This window comes from Nelumbo lutea, chromosome 7 (assembly GCF_056320005.1).
Source record: "Nelumbo lutea isolate HS-2025 chromosome 7, American lotus-T2T, whole genome shotgun sequence".
Classification (NCBI taxonomy): domain Eukaryota; kingdom Viridiplantae; phylum Streptophyta; class Magnoliopsida; order Proteales; family Nelumbonaceae; genus Nelumbo; species Nelumbo lutea.
The window spans coordinates 27,834,631-27,853,554 of NC_142690.1; the positions used below are offsets into that span (position 1 = coordinate 27,834,631).

At 36.1% G+C, this 18,924-nt stretch overlaps 1 protein-coding gene across 9 annotated transcripts in view; it reads right to left on the reverse strand.

Moving 5' to 3' along the window:
* ASHH3 (histone-lysine N-methyltransferase ASHH3) overlaps positions 1–18,924 on the reverse strand; it is a 42,361-nt gene that overhangs the window by 4,914 nt on the left and 18,523 nt on the right. For 3 of the 9 annotated variants that reach the window (XR_016102071.1, XM_088953921.1, XM_088953922.1), the window contains 11 exons: positions 17,708–17,762; positions 17,542–17,613; positions 16,529–16,658; positions 15,914–16,025; positions 15,515–15,614; positions 4,583–4,661; positions 4,290–4,461; positions 4,120–4,200; positions 3,766–3,943; positions 435–462; positions 189–276 (listed from right to left, as the gene is read on the reverse strand). Coding sequence is in view for 8 of the 9 variants with exons in the window: in XM_088953921.1 (XP_088810047.1) it covers positions 189–276; positions 435–462; positions 3,766–3,943; positions 4,120–4,200; positions 4,290–4,461; positions 4,583–4,661; positions 15,515–15,614; positions 15,914–16,025; positions 16,529–16,658; positions 17,542–17,559 (986 nt within the window). In the remaining variant the exon portion in view is untranslated. The remainder of the gene's footprint in view (positions 1–188; positions 277–434; positions 463–3,765; positions 3,944–4,119; positions 4,201–4,289; positions 4,462–4,582; positions 4,662–15,514; positions 15,615–15,913; positions 16,026–16,528; positions 16,659–17,541; positions 17,614–17,707; positions 17,763–18,924) is intronic. The other 6 variants (XM_088953925.1, XM_088953926.1, XM_088953923.1 and 3 more) reach the window with 5 other exon arrangements.

Genomic DNA, 18,924 nt, shown 5'->3' on the forward strand with positions numbered 1-18,924 from the left:
GATAAGTAACAACCATCCATTTTTCAATGTACAATGGTTAACTTAATATGAAGAACTTATATAATCTCCCACCCCTCTACTCTCTCACTAAATTTTATAAAAACCCCATTGATTGTGTTACCACTCAAAAACAATAAAAGTACAAAAATAGAATGCTGAGGGCATAATGGATATAATTCTTGAGATACCTCTTATCCATGGGACGTATTAGTCGAACAACTTCACCAATACAATTATGGGAACATGATCTTTGGCTAGGGGCATGTCGCGAGCTTCCTACATCATAAAGATGGTATAAATAAATGGAACATGAACAGAAACTGCAGTCTCAAAACAAGGTTCTCTTGTAGATTTTCAAAACTTTGAATTTTTCAATTGTCAACGTTCTAAGTAAAATAAATCATCATTCTAATAGATGAAGTAAACATTCTTACCTACACGTATGCCTCCATTTGCATAGCCCTTTACAAACAATATCAAAAAAGTTAGCTCAACTATTTTCCCAAACTTGTCACATTAAATATGAAAACTTCATGAGAAACAAATTTTAAAACATCAATGAAATTTGTTAAGGAACCATCTATCATTTAGAGGAAGAAAAAATTTTAGGGTTTTGAGACTCATGTATAACCATTAATCTGAAGATAACAATATAGGAAAACAAGAATTCAATATGTTGTCAAAAGCATCTTCACAAAATCCATACATACATGTATAAACCAATGCAAGGTTTAAAGTTTCAATACAATACGCCCCGTATCGGGTGTATCGTATCGTATCGATGGCTTCACGATACGCCTATTTAAAGGTGTTTCAGGAATCACTCTTATTTTTATAAAAAAATATGGTTAAAAATATGCCCAAAAACCAAAATTTGAAAAAAAACTAAAAAAAATATAAAAGCACATTGATTTAAGTACCGATATGCCCCTACCGATACACAGGGGCATATCAATATTTTGAACCTTGAACCAATGTAATCAAGAGGATGCCTAGGCAGCATGCTCAAGTAAATCACACAATGCCAATTAGTGGATGTGCATGACCCAGCAAATCCCTAGTCTTGCAACAAATAACTTACCAACTAACTATCTACTAGAAGAACACAGAGGCCTTTCCAACTAACTATCTAGCATCTCCAACAGGGTAATTTCTAATTTTGTTCTTATCACTCTTGTTTGTGTTAATCCACTTTTTCCTCCAAAAAATTATCTATCACCCAGCTTCGTCCTGGCCTTGAAAACTATGTCACAAAGCTAAAAACTAAACAGTGCATATTCATTTATCAAAGCCATGATTGGAACACCATGACTTTTAATTGGCATACCAATTTCATCATCACATCAGTTCCAAGAGGAGTAACAAAATAGGTAACACACCTTAAAAAACAAAATAGGTAACATGGAATTTATTTTTATGTATATGACATACCATAGTATCATAGAATTGCAGCATAGCATCAGTTTTAGGTCCATATCCAGTCCACCACTCCCATGACTCTGGATAGCTAAAATCAACACTGGGTAATAGCCTTTTTCTACTTTCTTTGTCTGAATCACCAACTACAGGGTTTCCAGAGTCCCTAGAAGGTCTCTCTACAGGCTAATTGATAGAACCAGATTGACAGGCAGATCAAGGATGGTGGTTGTTATGATGAAAGAATAAAAAATAAATCTATGGATCCGAAGTAGACATAGATGGTGGTTGTTATGATCAAGGATGGTGGTTGACTGGTAGATATAGATATCTATGTGAGAGGGCTTTTCTCCTGCAATGTAGATCCGAAGTGATATTTGCATTTGAAAATTTTTTCAGATTTTTTCAGTGGAAGACTTCTTCAGAAGTCGGAGGGTCAATAGTTGATTCCTCCCCTAGGAAGCAAAAAATCCTTGAGGTTTGGTCACCCCAAGATGGAGGATGGATGAAAAATTAAATTTTGATGGAAGTTGTTTGGGCAATTGGAGATGGTGATTCAATTAAGGATGAGGTTGGGAACATATGTGGACTGTTTTCAGGGCCAATTGGACATGGTAACTCAATTAGGGCAGACTTAATGGCTTCTGTTTTTGGGGTACAAAAAGCTAAGCAGAAGGGGATCAAGGCTGGTAGTGGAAAGTGACTCAAAGATTGTAGTAATTAGGTGGTGAAGAAAGGAGAGGGGTGATTTGGCAATATAGAAATGATCCCAAGCGGTTCGAGATGTTGTCAAGACCGATGAACATTCAATTGTATTGTGCTCGATTGTAACAGGAGGGTGGGGTTCTTTTGAAGTAAAGGGTGTCCAGATTTAACAACCTCTTGCTGCAACTTTTTTTTTCTACTTTAGTAATTAATAAAATTGTGTTACTGATCAAAAAAATATTTGCATTTTTCTTATTTTCACCACCATAAACCTCAATTTTGTCAAGGGACCAAGCAACGATTGAGAGAGCAGCTAAATTCAACAATTCCTAAAGTAGGTCAGATAGTTATTAATCAGTTGAAACTCTATCCTCAATCTCACACCATGCAGTGTTGTTCTTCCTAGTCAGTTTTTTGGTTTTTTTTATGTTAAAACCAGTAGTATAGATGATACCATTAGTCCTGGAAGGATGAGAAAGAATACAAAGAAAAAAACTGACCAAAATACCCTAGACTGAATTCTATAGTTCTTCTGATCTATAGAAAGTTACTGTTTTTAGGTAACTTTCATTAGCATGGCCCCTATCTTTAATGAAAGTTACCATTTCCAATAAAATAATAGTTCTACTGAGTTAATGTAGAATTCAGAGAAGAAGCAGATTAGCATTTAACAAATATACTAGCAAGCAACCACCCTGTACTTGATAATGGGGCCACTATTCACAAATATTTTGTTTAGGAATCGTTATACATGCAGTACATTTAGATCATTTTTTATTTGACTTAAGAAATTAAATCAGGCTTTATTTATATATAACCCACTTTTCTAGAAGATTAGGACACACAACAGGTATTAAAATCTTTTGGGTTTTTTTCGGTTCAAATAGTTGAGAACTTGAGATAGGAAACTATGTCAAGAGTTTAAAAAATAGTTAAATTAGTTGGATGCCACACCAATGAATTTGTATTTTGACAAAATTCAATTAGAAAATTTGGTCATTAATAATATGGGTCACACACCATCAGAAGTGAGTACTTCCAAGAGAGGAGATAACTACCCCTAGATTTTTTCAGAGTGGAGGGCCTGGAGGTAACTACATCTCCAATTCAATTGTTCTCAGAATAAGTATACGGCACATCTCCGATGAACAAGCCCTCTAGTCTGATGGTGTATGTATGTATTATCAAATTAGATTGCTTGAACAGTTCAGAAATTGTTGAAATTAATTAATTAATTAAAAAATACACAACAAAAACAGGCTTTATTGAAATAAGAATGTGCCTAGGGCCAAAAAAAAGAGGAATGAGCATTCCAACAGCCATGTACTGCCTATAGCCACACAGACAGGGTACATCTGAAACTACCTACTCAGCAATTAAGGGTACATCTGAAATAAGAAATGATTCAACCCATCATTGATTCATATGCTATCTTCAAACATATTTTCAATCTATTGGGTATCTGGAATGAACCATCTTATAATTCCCCAAGTCTTGTATGTAAGCCATGAAAAACGAGATTTTCAGGAAACAAAGCATCAGTAATTCAACATTGCAAATCCAGAACAAGGATGAGCTACGATTCAAAGAAATAATATGCCAGGATGCATCTAATAACATAATTAAACAGCGACTCACACATACATGTTTTCCAGACAGAATTGCTTTCACTTTAGGGGAGGATTGTGCCACCTGATATGCAACCAGTTTTAGTGCAGCATCTGAAGAAGACAATTTAGGCTTGGTAGGTTTGACCCCAAGCTTCTGCCTGCATTCTAAAGCACCACAGTAGCAATCTTGATCTGCACCAAATTGAACAAACCTGCTGGTTTTGTTAGACTAGTTGTCCAAAAACTTAGAATTGCAGAAAGATGAATTCAGAAGAGAAAGATCAAAAAGCAAAAACTTTAGACAATATGCATGCCAACAAACATGAATAGACATAAGTGTTTCAATGAATGTGAGCATAGAAACAAAGTTTCATATAAGTGCTCATACTGATAATCATATGTCAGATGTTCTCCCTTTTTTATGTCACGAGTTGCAAAAATGCCAATTCTAGTTTCACCATCAATTCTCCTGAAATAGATAAACATCATAAGATTAATAAGGAAAGTAGGAACCGCTTTGACAAATAAATTGAATACCAAAAATGGAGGATGACAAACCATTTCTGCATCTCTGTATTGGGCCGACAACTATGATTTATATATCTTGACTTATTTCCCTTGTATGTGGCATCAATTACCATATCCCGATTAATTTCGCATAAATAGAAATTGGTTTCTCCTCGGTGCTTCATTTTCCAAAGCCTTTCCTCACAAGTTTTATCATCAATAACTGAGTCAAATAAAGAAACAATGTTTGTAAATAAATACAACTGCAAAAGAAAGAACAAATATAACAAAGACTAAACGCAACAAACTTTAACGAGAACTCATAATGGTTAAAAAAACAGCACCTTCTCCAACATACTCTATTACAAACTCTCCAAACTTTATATCTTCATCTGCCACTAATCCTGATCCACATTTCTCTGTCTACAGGCAATAGCTTATTTAGTTTACCATGACAGATGTATAAAATCCATAAAGAACACAATATCTAGGAAAAATATAAAAATAATTGGTACAAAAACAAGAATCCAATTGACCCTAGGCGCAACCAAAATGCAATGATCCAAAACCACCCTTAGATCAAGTTGAGCACAGATGTAATACCAAACTACCAGCCAAGTTAGGGTTGCACTGGATTTCCTGTCCTCTCATTCACTCCAACCTTTTTAGTTTGTACTTGAGCTTAAGCCATGCCACTAATGTATTTTATTATTATGTTATGCTTGCTTTTATGAAATAAAACAGTGGAAATGTTTGGTTTTGATGGTGCCAATATGGCTTTCTGTAAAAGAACACTTGAGTTTGATTAATGTCAGCCCAAGTTTGACCTCTTCCTAATAAAGAAAATGCACATTATTGCATTGAATCCTTAATGACCTGCCCAGTTTGGAAGAGCAAGACCCTTAGTACACCCATACCATGGCTACAAGGCAAAAATGCATGTGCAATATAACAAACCAAGCTATGCAGAAGACATCACCGTACAAAATATTAACCAACTATTTGCAAAACACAGAACCTTCACATCTTTGTAAAACACATGACAGTTGCTTTTCTACCTTTCCCATGACTTTTTTTTTATGAATGATGATAATTTTATTAAATCATGAACAGGCTTGAGATTGAAAGTTCATACAACAACCCCCGGAGAGGTGCGAGTTGCAGCCTCCCCCAAAGCAATATTCCTTACCTTCAAAAATCAACTAGTTTCTTTGTATACTCCCTATAGTATCACAAAAGGGAGGAAATCATCAACATCTCACCCTCTACCATATCCCATGAAAGGCCAAAGGCCAAGCACCATTCAACGGAATAAATTCGTGTGGACATGAAATTTGCACAGTCAAACCTTTTAATAAAATGTAGCCATTAAGGAAAAGTCATTTTAGTAACATGCTCCTCATAAATTAATAACTCTTACACATGGAAATACATGTTCAAAATCACCATTTTCCCTACATGTCTAGGATTATGGTCCACACTCAATATGAAAAACACAACCTTACACAGGATATTAAAGACTCAAAATTTCAGTGTTACTGTCATTCCCAAAAAAGGAATATGCAGGACTTCAATGAGAATAAGCCATTTAAGAAACCTTCAAGTTTTAGAAATTTTCTGTTCCACACACAATCAGACATCAATATCATCCACAAGTTGGATTGTGATCAAGAACTAATCAATATAAACTTGATCAGGCTGCTGACATCATCATCATTGATTACTGACATCAGCAGACCATACAATCAGACCTATTTCCAGGTCAATGAAACCCTAAAATATGAATTTAGACAGTTCTTGGTGCAATTTTTTTACTGTTTAGAAGCAGTTGTTGTATATTTAAGGATATTTAGACAGTCCTGGTTCTGTATTGGTGGTGTTGGTCAGAGGAGCTCAATCTAGGTTGCTTGACATTTCTCAATCTTCCAAACTTGCTTTCAAGTTGATTGGAGCAAGAAAGAAACTGTAACATTGATTTTCCTTTTCCATATTTATTGCCCAGCTCCATTTGAAGGGTTTTGATGCCTGATTTGCGTTGTATGAGAGCTATCTGGTATTGGAAGGTCAATTTTTTATTGCTTATTTGGATGGTCAATTTGACCATATTGTATTCTGATTTGGAATGTTCAGTGCCGTTTCTGGTGTTTCAAGAGTTCTTGCCCCTCTGCATATACTTCCAGGACTGATAACTAGCAGTTTTTATTTATTATGTGCTTGACCAATATGCCAAAAGCCTTGAGACTGTTGGAACATATCAAGCCAAGCACTTTAACATTTAGGACCGTAAAATTATTCTTTTTTTTTTGATAAATAGACTGTAAAATTATTCTTGATAGCAAGTGATCAACAGAAAAAGAGTTGTATATTATTTGGGAGCTAATGATAGCCAAATATCCAGATTACTATCGTGAAACTTGATGGTTATAACTTCTCATATGCACAATGTTATTTGTTGGAGGTAATTGGAACTTGGAAGATGGGGTATCTTACAAGAGAAGAAACCCAAATATGATGATCCCTCTCACCTTAAGTGGGACTTTGGCAGAAGGAGAATGTCATGGCTACTCAGCTCCATGCAGCCTCATATTACAAGGAATTATATGCTCCTATCCACAACCAAGGATATATTGGATAGGGTGACCAAAACATATTCATAGGCCAAAAATACTGCTAGCACATACCAATTGCATATAGCAAGTGAGCAATATAAGACAAGCGGAAAAATCTGTGGCTATGAACTTTTCCTTTCTTCAAGTTTCATGGAAAGACATAAACATAGTTTTGGGCTTTCTAGCTGATCTCAACTATGATTTTGATTTCACAAGGCAGCATATTTTGAGTAATGGTGTCGTTAGCCTTTCCAATACTTATTCTCTTATACAAGGGGAAGGAGAGTTAAAAGGAATACCATAGAAAATACTCATGTACAGATTGTCACTACTAAACTGAAGCAAAGTGGCAGTTCTAGAAAGGCTCAAGAAGCCAAAGCGCAACAGAGATAAATGTTGAAAACAACACCCATATTTTAAGCCAACAAGGTTTAAGGGGAACAAGAAAGGCAATGCTCCTGTGCCGACCAATTCCGAACTTTCTCCAACTACCATCTCCATACCAATACATTCTAGCAATATTGATGCTGCCCAAGCTGAATTGGAACAGATACATTCTTAGCTGCTGCCCAAGCTGAATTGGAACAGATTAGACGCCTTCTAAAACAACTTGAAGGCAATGGGAGTGTGAACACTTATAGGTCTAATGGTCCTACAGCCTTTTCCAAATCAGAGAACTTCATAGCTCATCATGCCTCTACGTCCTCCTACTACCTTATTGATTCAAGTGCATCTAAGTATCTAACTACATTATAGGTATGCCATCTTGTTTTGGTTTATATAGGTTATCTACTGATAGAGATAAGATTATCTCATACTCTTGCTTCCAACATGAGTAATATCAAGCTAAGTGATAGCATCTCAGGTCTATTTTATGTGTTTCCCAACTTCACACCAATGTTTTAAAATGTGGAGTCATGAACCAAGGCATTCCACTACACGGATGCATGAGGCATAGTTCAAGTCTCGTTTGGTTCGCAGAAATAGGGGTCTGGAATCAGAATTGGAATGGGCCATTCTGATTCCAACTGTTTGGTTGGGCAGAATCGAAATCCCATTCCCATTCCTGGTGGAATGGCAGGAATGGCATTGCCCCATTTGAGGGAATGACCATTCCCTCCCCCTCCCTTGGGAATGAAATCCCATTCCAGCTGATTCTAATTCTCATTCTGATTCCTATCTAAACCAAACAGACTATGGGAATAGACCATTCCAATTCCAATTCTGAAGGATTTTGATTGCAATTCTGATTCCAATTGTGAACCAAACAGACCCTCAGAACACAAGCACAAGAGGCAGGGGTCAATTTGCGCCTAAGGCGCAAGGCGAGGTGCGCGCCTTTTTAAGCAAGGTGCAAAGAAAAGCTAAAAGTAAAAAAAAAAATGTCAAAAATCAAAAAAAAAAATTGCCAAAAAAAAATTGAACATAATATTAATAAAAATATAAACTTAAATTTTAAAATAAATGTTTTAAAAAACCTATTATCCAAAATTAAAATGCATAAACATAACATGTAAAGCATATTCAAATCAGAATTTAAAAATAAAATCAAACATATAAAACATTTTCAAGCATATAAAACCCACAATCTCTTTTTTTTCTCAATTACATTACTTAAAGTAGCTAATGTGACATATTACATTCCTGATTCTATGAGCTTCCCTTGTGCCCCACCCCTCGAGGCAAGCCCAAACAAGTCCATGTTAGGATCTTAAATTCTTAATTTTCACATAAAAAAAATGTCAAAAATCAAAAAAAAAATTGCCAAAAAAAATATGAACATAATATTAATAAAAATATAAACTTAAATTTTAAAATAAATGTTTTAAAAAACCTATTATCCAAAATTAAAATACATAAACATAACATGTAAAGCATATTCAAATCAGAATTTAAAAATAAAATCAAACATATAAAACATTTTCAAGCATATAAAACCCACAATCTCTTTTTCTTCTCAATTACATTACTTAAAGTAGCTAATGTGACATATTACATTCCTGATTCTATGAGCTGCCTTTGTGCCCCACCCCTCGAGGCAAGCCCAAACAAGTCCATGTTAGGATCTTAAATTCTTAATTTTCACATAAAAAATAATGATTTTATAGTTTTAATTGCTTTTTAAGAAGATATTTTATTAGGATGAATGAATGGACAACATTACCAAATAGGGGGTTCTCGAAGTTTCAATGACCCTAACATGGACTTGTTTGGGCTTGCCTCGAGGGGTGTGGCAGGAAGGTCCGAGGGCTCTCTAGACTAAAAAAAAAAAAGCAAAAAGTGTCAAATTTTCAAAAGGCGCACCAGGCATGTGCCTTTCGAAAGGGCTACGCTTAGGACTTGATTTAGTGGTTTCGAAGAAGCCTAGAGTTTCAAGTAAAACCCACATTGTGCATGTTACTAAGGCTATGTTTGGTTTGAAGGAAAAGGTAGGAAAACCTATACAAGATTTATAAAGGTTTTCCCACCTTTCCCTTTCTTTCCCTACTTTTTCCTTCAAACCAAACACAACTTAAGGTGTTTTCTCGTCTGAAAGATGGTTTGGTTGGGGCGTGGCTTACCAACAAATTCGAAAGGATTTACAAAAGAAAAGGGGTTAAGTTCAGAAATTCCAATTGTACTAGCCCTGTGGGGGAGAATCGAGATCTACAAGGTGTTGAGGGGATAAAGAATCTATCATTGTCTCCTCCTATGAGGGAGTCCGAAAAAAACAGTCTACTTGTGGAGGAGAGTGGTTGTCTTCTGAAGAGCAGATGGGGGAGGTTGGGGTCAAGGTGATGCCGAAAGGGGAGGGGTGGAGCAAGGTAGTTTAAACTTAAAGGAAATTGTTGATAGGAGGAGGAGGTTGGCAAGTCTTTGAGTTTGTTCTCTTTGGGAGGGGAGGCATTTGCATTGAAGAACTTGATAGGAGAAGGAAGGAAGAAAGACTTATGAAATTTTGGCAAAGGGGGGAAATTTGGAACGAGGAAGGAGGGCAAGAAATTTTACTGATCAAAAAAAAAGGAGGGCAAGATAATTTATTTGACGGGGAAGATTGAATGTGCTAACATTCAACCAGCTAACATTCCTATAGATCGTAATCATAAGATTCAAGTGAAAGAAGATGACGTGATTATAGATACACTGATGAATCAATGATTGCTAGGCAGATTTCTGAATCTTTGGTTGACTTGACCAAATATCCTCTATGTTGTTTGTGTGGTGAGTCAATATTTACACAAGCCTAGACTCCCAGCCTAGGTTGAGCCTAAACCAAGCTTAGCACCCATGACAAGGGCTATAACCTAGGCTAAGCCCTACACAAGCCCATGGCAAATTGGACTTCTAAGCCTATAACATTAAATATATTATATTATAACATTTTATATTAAGTAATATGAATAAAAAATATGTTATACTTCATATAATATAAAATATTATATATAATAATATATTGTATATATGTCCATATCATCACCATGTAAGCCTTATTCCAACTATTATCCATTGTTAAATTATGAGTGCTTAAATCATTTCTTACTACTTTCACTGATGTTTTCTTTTTCTTTTTTGGTCTGCTCCTACTCTTTCTAGCCCCTTCAACTCGTAACAGATTGCTTCTTCTTACAAGTGTTGTAGGTGGTCTTCTATACACATGACCAAACCCATCTTAGTTATTTTCTCTCATTCTGTCACCTATTGGAGACACTACCTATATTAAATAATATGTGTGCATATTGTAGACAGTATCATGCCATGTTTCTAGGGCAGCCTAGGCTAGCCACTAGAAATGATCACCCCTACCAAGGAGAGGACTGGCATATGCAAGTGTCATGCATCTTAAGGTCAATTTCAGGATTGCATCCTCATGGGAGGTAAATGTTTCTTGGAGGTGCAAGCAACAATCATTTGTGGCCCAATCTAGTGCTAAGGCCAAGTATAGGGCTATAGTACATGGAGCAAAGAGTTTCTTTAGTTAAGAACTCTCCCTACAATGTTAGGGATCAGCTTTGAAAGCCTTATGAAGCTATTTGGGAGTTTTCTTCTCTTTTTAGATGCAAATGGACGCTTCTAGGAGAAGTAAGGAGCCTCTTCTTGGATTCTTTTTTTCTCCTGCAATAAGTAGAAGGAAGATACCATGTGGACATGCACTAGGGATGCAATTTTATGGACAGGAAGATAGTAATTCTAGAATTTTCAAGGATAAATATCACACTCATACCAACAATTCTTCAAATGAGAATATATTGGTAAAGGCCGCACACTAGGTAAAAAATTAAACATTTTCAGTACAAGATCTTCTTATCAATGGATAGCAAAATTCCCCATGATAAGAAGGATTATACAGATATCTTAGCCCTATCCACTAATGGGGCAGGTATGCCATGGGCAACAAAGCAATTCAAGTATTGGTAGTGTTCAGGAACATATGGAACAATTATGGCAATATTTATCAAGTTCTATTGGTCAAGGGAACTCAACAAAAGTGGAATTACTAGCAAATCTTCAAGGACTAGCGCTAGGAAAATAACTTTAACTACAAAGACTGTGGTGGAAGGGGATTCTAGGGCTAGGAAATAATTATTGGATGGCTACAAAGAAATCTCAGAACTTGGCATTATAGGAACTCAATGAAGTGAGATCACTGGCTAGAGAAATTTTCAAGGGTGATGGCTGGCAAGAGAATCAAGGGAAATTTTCACATGAATACAAAGATCAGCCAATAGTTTGGCTAAAGCACTAGCAAAACAGGGAGTAACCAAAAAACCAGCTGTACTGGGGAAAAAGGAGTTGAAATTTCAAAAAAATCAAAAAGGCCTTGTGGCATCCAGGATAAGGTGGACAATGTTTTGTTTTCCCATGTGTTCATTGGAAAGTTGGGGGTGGCTTCAGGAAGGAAAAAGGTTACAAATTCAACTGAAGAATTCTAAAAAAGTGATAATTAATTGCTGACTACCTAGCAAAACAGGGGGTGAATCGGGAGTTTTTGTTTTGTGCAGTGTTGTAAGATTTTTGTTATTCAGGGGTCACCTTTTACTTTGGAAGGTGGCAGTTGTTTCTTATGGTTTTATCTATGAAAGTTAACATTTCCTATCAAAAAAAAAGTGATAATTATTTGGTTAACTTGAAAAAAAAACAGATGATCATATGGCAGTCAATTAATTCATGTTAGTTGTTACAAAAGATTTTCACTGATTGAAGGCAGAGCTTTGCAGGGTTGGTCCATGTAGTAAAGACAAGATATTACAAGAGGTGAAGGAGAAAACTAGAACCAAGAACGGTGAAAGAATCAAATCTAGTGTAGATCATCTGGAAAAAGGGGTGGAGAAGGAAAAGTTGAGAATTGGTTCAGTTACTCAAAAAGAAAACACATTGTTAAATGGGTAGGAGGTTTTTTCTTTTTTTTTTTTTTCTTTGAAACAGGTAAAGTAAGAATTTCATTAAGACAAAACATGTATAACAGGGATCTGTACTCGGGGATTTACAAGAACTGCACCAGCAGAGCTAGACCCCCAAACCCTGATTTACAAAAAGATTCCCAACCGCAAAAAAAGAATTAAAATTTGTCCTTGAAAACATTGTTTACTGCTAACCAGGAAAACATTTTTCCCATAACTTTCTGAAATACTGTATCTGAGGAGCTGTGTTGGTTCTTGAAAAATCCTTGCATTCCTCTCCTCCCATATGCACCAGAAAACTGCAGCAGGAGTCAGATTCCAAGCCAATTTGCCCTCTTTAGTTAGACCTATGACTCTCTTCACAAAATCTGCCACTGACTCAGGGCAGCAACTGTTCACCTCATATAAATTCTTTACTTTGCTCCAGACCTCACAGGAGAAAACACAGTGGAGTAGCAAGTGGTTTACTCACTCGGTCTGATTCTGACAAAGCACACAGACAGTTGTATTTAACAACATACCCATCTCCAGATTGTCCCTAGTTAAAATCCTGTTCAAGTAGGCTGTCCATAAGAAAAATGCCACCTTTGTGGGCACACCCTTACACCATACAGACTTAACTGAGATAGGCTCATCCTCTGATCTGGAAAAATAGTTGTAAAAGGACCTAACTGAAAATTCCCGACTTTTCCCACTTCCAAACTCTTCTATCCTCTCTCCCTAATTCCACTGGGATGCTATACAACAAGTGCAGCAATTCCACCAGAGACTCCACTTCCCAATCATTCAGATTTCGCCTGAAGATAGGAGACCAAACAGTACTTCCACTCTGCACCTGCAAATAGTCTGAAACCAGAGCATCTTTGTCCACTGCTACATCAAAGAGAGTAGGGCAAGAGACCCTTAAGGGTATATTAACACACCATAAATCTTTCCAGAAAAGAACTCGCCTCCCATTCCCAACCCTAAATATAACTCCATTTGAGAATGGACCATAAGTTTTCCCAATCCCTTTCCAGACAAAGCATCCATAAGATTGGTTTAGCTCACCCGGGACCCAGTCAGAGATCCCATAACCATATTTGGCTGCCATCACCCTTCTCCACAAACCACCTTGATTCTCCCCAAATCTCCAAAGCCACTTCCCCAGTAAAGCAGAATTGAGATCCTTTATTCTTCTCACACCCAGGACCCCCTGAGATTTGGGTTTGCAAATCTTGGACCAGTTAACCAGCATGAATTTTTTCTTCTCATCCCTCCATCCTTTCCACAGAAACTCCCGCATCTTTCCCTCCAAAGACTTAGCCACCCCACTAGGAATTGGATATAAAGAGAGCAAATAAAGGGGAGGGAAGATAGAACACTTTACAGCAGAGATAATTTACCTCAAATAAGATAAGTACTTGGATCCAAGAAGAACGCTTGTCTAATCTCTCCACAATGGGCTCCCATATTGATTTGGAGTTGCACCTAGCGCCTAGAGGCATCCCCAGATATTTCAAAGGAAGCTTACCTCTTTTACATCCCCACTCCTCCGCCCACCTCTCTATTTCTGGTACATCTCCCCCTGGCAACCAGTTCAGTTTTATGCCTGTTTACATGGAGGCCTGACACAACCTCAAACCACTGCAGATCTGCCATTACATACCCAAGCTGATCAATTGAAGCATCACAAAATATGAGAGTGTCATCTGCAAACTGCAACAAAGAAACCTCCACCCTCTCAGCTCCCACCTGAAAACCTTCTATGAAGCCCCCTGTCGTGGCCCTTTTCATCATTCTGCTATGAGCTTCAGTCACATATAAAAAAGGAAGGGAGAAAGGTGATCCCCTTGCCTTAAGCCCCTAGAAATACTAAAGCAACCACAGGATACCCCATTTACCAGGACTGAGAACGAGGGAGTAGTCACACATACTTTCATCCAATTCCGCCATTTAGAACCAAAATTCATTCTTCTTAGGAACACGGAAGTAGAGATCAGTTGAGTAAGGAACACGGAAGTATGGATTTGGATAAGATAGTGGAAACTGAAGTCCAAGTAAGAAAGACGTTGGGATTATTCTTTATCGGAGAGGAAGAATTTGCGAGAAAAAAGTTAGGGGAATTGGAAAAGAAATATTTGCTGAATGAGTAAAACTAGAAAGGGGAGAGCTATTTGGAAGGTTATTAGGGATGGGTTTATTTTAAAATTGAAGGGGAGTTATCCTAGGTCTTGAAGTTTGTTTGGTCTTGACGATGAATTTTGCTTTGTTGTATAAGGTTTTGGGGAGTAAAGACCTTATTCAAAGGGAAAAGGAGGATTTTGAAGGTCTGGTGTTAGCATTCAACTTTGGGAGTTTGGGATGATATCTTGTCACCTCATTGTATCCTCTTCTCTCTTCTCTTTAATAAAATTTTCACTTTCATTTATTACCAAAAAAACTAATCAGGATTTTAAATGTATATATGTCAAAGTGTTGAAATCTTTGGGTTTGGTGTTAGGCAGAGAGGGCTAGCCTAAGTGTCACAAGAGGTCATGACAAATCATCTTAGTATCATACTATATTAGTCTCTGATTCATTTAATAAAATCCAAGAACCGACTAAAAAATGACATGTTGATGATTATCCACCAACATAAGACATAGATGTAATGTCTGCTTGTATCCCCTGATCTTAAAGTCATAGTGATAACTTTTTTTCATGCATGTTTACCATGGAATTGAAAAACAACAAATAACACCAGTATTATTACAAGAAGGAACTTTGCTCTATATAGAAACTCATTTTGATGATCTATTCAGATGCATACAGGGATGCTAGTCAGCAATTTTCAAATCCATCTTCAAGAAATAACTTTAACACTAGATTCAACAACTACAATCCTCCTCTATTGTTTTTCTTTTTCATACACTTACTGGAGCAACTAGAGAATTTATGAAACAATACCATAGATAACATAGACAAATTACAGTGTTCGCATCTCTAACATCTTCCAAAATTTCAGAAATATAAAGAAAAATCAAGCCCCAAAATAATACTTTCTATCCCCACATTAAACAGGGAAATTTGCAAAATCCCTAGCCAAACCCTTATTTAGCACAACCATGTAAATTAGAAGTGTTGACAGTTCTGGGAGGTGTTTGCAGCATTAATATCCACATAATATATTATCCTTCCTATTATCAATAAACATAATATACTATCCTATTAGCTTTTCCAATGATAACTAGAGTAATTGATGTATAGCTTTCCTCCCCACCTGATATAGGAAGCAAATAACATCAGAACCATTTTTACAAAGTCATACCTTCACTAGTTTCATTTTCTTCACAGTTCGGTGTTGAAATGGTTTGTTGAGACATGAAGTCCCACATTTACAGCTTGATGAACAACTAGACAGCAGCATCCTATTAAAGCAAGACATTAGAAATTTGCATCTAAGTTCTTATGGCAAGTAAAGAAACCTAATTAATTTTGCAGTGCAGTGATTGCAAACTATTTAAGAAACTAACAATGATGGCAATAATGGTCCTAATAATTGCAATTTGTTTTTAGCAATACAAAGGGTGATCAAGAATCCAACCCTAATCACTTGATGATGCCTAGACAACAATGATGATACTTCAGTTCTTACAGATGGTAGTGAGTAAGAAAGCGTCAGACAATACCTAATAAAGCAACCAAGATTACCAAAGAAGATTCTTACCCGCAATGACAATCTCTACCACACACACCAGAAGATCCTGGTGATGCAGTGCAGGAACAGAAAATACCATCATCCTCCAGACGTCTCTTAACCTTTTTTGTGAGATATATATCTTTTGAAGAGTTAATATCAACAATGGTTAAATTTAAGATGAAAAAGAAAACCAAAAAGAATACACATCAAATTTCAAAACCTATAATTTGCTCAGAAGGAAAACTGCAAGGTTCAAGTAAAAATGTATGTACCTTTTTGTTATGGTAAAGTGCAAACCTATGGAGTAATGATCAAATCCACACACACACACTAATGGTAAACACCACAAACACTTCACCAGATAATGTTCAACCATGAAATTTGTATCAAAATATAAAAATTCCTGAACAATGAATCAGATGGATACTGCGCCTTATAAAAGTATAAGGTGTATGCTTGCGTTCAAGTAAAAATGTATGTACCTTTTTGTTATGGTAAAGTGCAAACCTATGGAGTAATGATCAAATCCACACACACACACACTAATCATGGTAAACACCACAAACACTTCACCAGATAATGTTCAACCATGAAATTTGTATCAAAATATAAAAATTCCTGAACAATGAATCAGATGGATACTGCGCCTTATAAAAGTATAAGGTGTATGCTTGCGTTTCTTCAAACAATCTGGAAGGTCAAACTCAACAGGACTTCCTAGATCCTTCAGCAATTTGTTGAAAATGTGCCCGATGCTACTGCGTTCAGAATTCTGATTTGCCAAAGAAAAATCGTGGAGGAAGCAAAAAGATATCAATTAGTTAGGGCAAAATTGAGAGAGATAATAGTAATTCCAAAAATAGAAATTCTTCTCCTTGACCAAAAAAAATGGAGAAAATGAATTTTCCTTTTGCTGATAAAAAACAATTACATAAGAGAAAAAAAAATTGAGAAGACATAAAATCCCATAAAATACAGACACATCTTGCATGGTGCCAAAATGCCAATTAAAATAAAAGATTCATTTAGTTATTAGCAATCAAACTCTGATAGTATCACAAGATAGACGAGGGTATAGGCCCTAAGCATTTATGAACATCTAATGTAATGTAGCATAAAACTTTTTATTCAAAATCACCTATTAACCTGTCTGTTGACCTGCAATGCCAGTAAGGCAAAGAAGAGAGAAAACAAAGAAGGAAGAAAAGTAATGGGCAGCAAGACTATTCTCTGGCTCAGCCAGCCAAAATGTGCCATTTATATTGAAGAAGTGAAGTTACATGAAATGAAAAGAGTGCCCCATTGAGGGCCACATAAGCACAAATGGAAAAGAACTAAATCAAGACAATTAACTTCAGGCTCAATACTACAACATAACTAATAACATAAAGACAGCACAAGCACATAGCTTAATCACCCATTACAACAAAACCTACCAATCACATCCATAATATAATCAAGCATAGATACAAAATTACAAAGACCAACTCCAATAATAAATGTTCCATGAAAAACCTTTTTTAGCTACTTTTAGGAAGATAGAAACTCACTACCATGCATGGTTACTAGAGAGGGAAACGGCCTTGAAGTTACAGATCCTATTAACTTAATGAAGTTTTTTTAATTTTCTGCAAAGGGTAGCAACTTTGACCAACCTTCTTCATAGCAGGCATGGTTTTGAATGAGTCAATCTATGGTAATGTATTAAGATATTGAGCAACTTTCACCTAAACAACCAGAGAAGGCAATAACCAATATATTAATTAGTTTTAAGCAGGGAATTCTTAAGCAATAAAAACTGAGACTAAATAGTTTCATTACCATTTGACTTTTCACAGACAAAAATTGCAAAACAATTAATATCAACACATGTAACCTGCAAAATATAAGGATTTTGAGTCTGGTAAATCAGAATAAATACCAAGGTTTGCATAAACACAAAGCAGATATATCTCAATTGCAATCCTACCCTCTAGAAGTAATGCTAAAAACCAAAGAAGAATAAAATAAAAAACCAGCTTCATCTCAGTGCACAATTGCCAAATTTGATCACTGGCCTTGATACCAAGGCATGCTTGAGTGGTTAGGCTAAGCCTGGATGGAGCTTTCAGGGAAAGTAGAAAAGTTGTGGCCCATCTTAAACACAGCCAAGCATAGTTATAAACATCTACAGTGACAAATTCATTCAAGACCTTTTATGTTCATTTCAAGTTTGGTGTAGGGTCACAATGGAAAAGCTGAATGTTCAACTATAGGACTTTCTGAATCTTTTGTGTATTTTCTATACTTTCAGTACAGCGAGATATTTTGGTCATTTTACATATTTTATGTTGGTTCAGGACTTATGATTGACTTACTTGAGACAATTAGATATGGGAGCAACTCAGTCCTTAGCTATGTTGTAATTTAGGTTTTGTTTCCTTTTGGTCTTGTTTGTATAAATAAATGATTATAAGTAGTTAGCAATTAGGTGAATGTATATGCTGACATCCTTCAGCAACCATGATACACTTTAAGAAGATATTATCAGATGACAAGTGACAAGGAATGACAAGCTAAAGGTGTAACTTTGAAAGAGATAGTTGCTGATCAAAAAAAAAACTTTGAAAGAGATAGCAAGAAGCTGACAAACATGTTATGAGTAGAAACAAAAGTTTTTTTTATAAATTAAAGAGAAAAAGGAAACACAAGAAAAGTGACCAAAAGTCGCCTGAGAGAAGAAAATCTACCACCAGTACAAACCACTGCACCAATCACTCAAACTTCACTCCTAAGATTAAGACAGAAAACACCAGAACCAAAGCAGTAACTTTTTTTTGTTTTTTGATCAATAACAGAATTTCATTAAATTAAAACAGAACAATTACAAGAGCAGGAGAGGTAAACTTTCTTAACTCTCAATAGTATAAATTAGCTATTACAACTGAGCCCAAAACATATGACTCCTTCCCACCCCTTGCTTTGCTAATACATCAGCAAACCCATTTGCAGTTCTTTTTACCCAATTAAACTTCACATCCATATTTTGTGTTAACCAC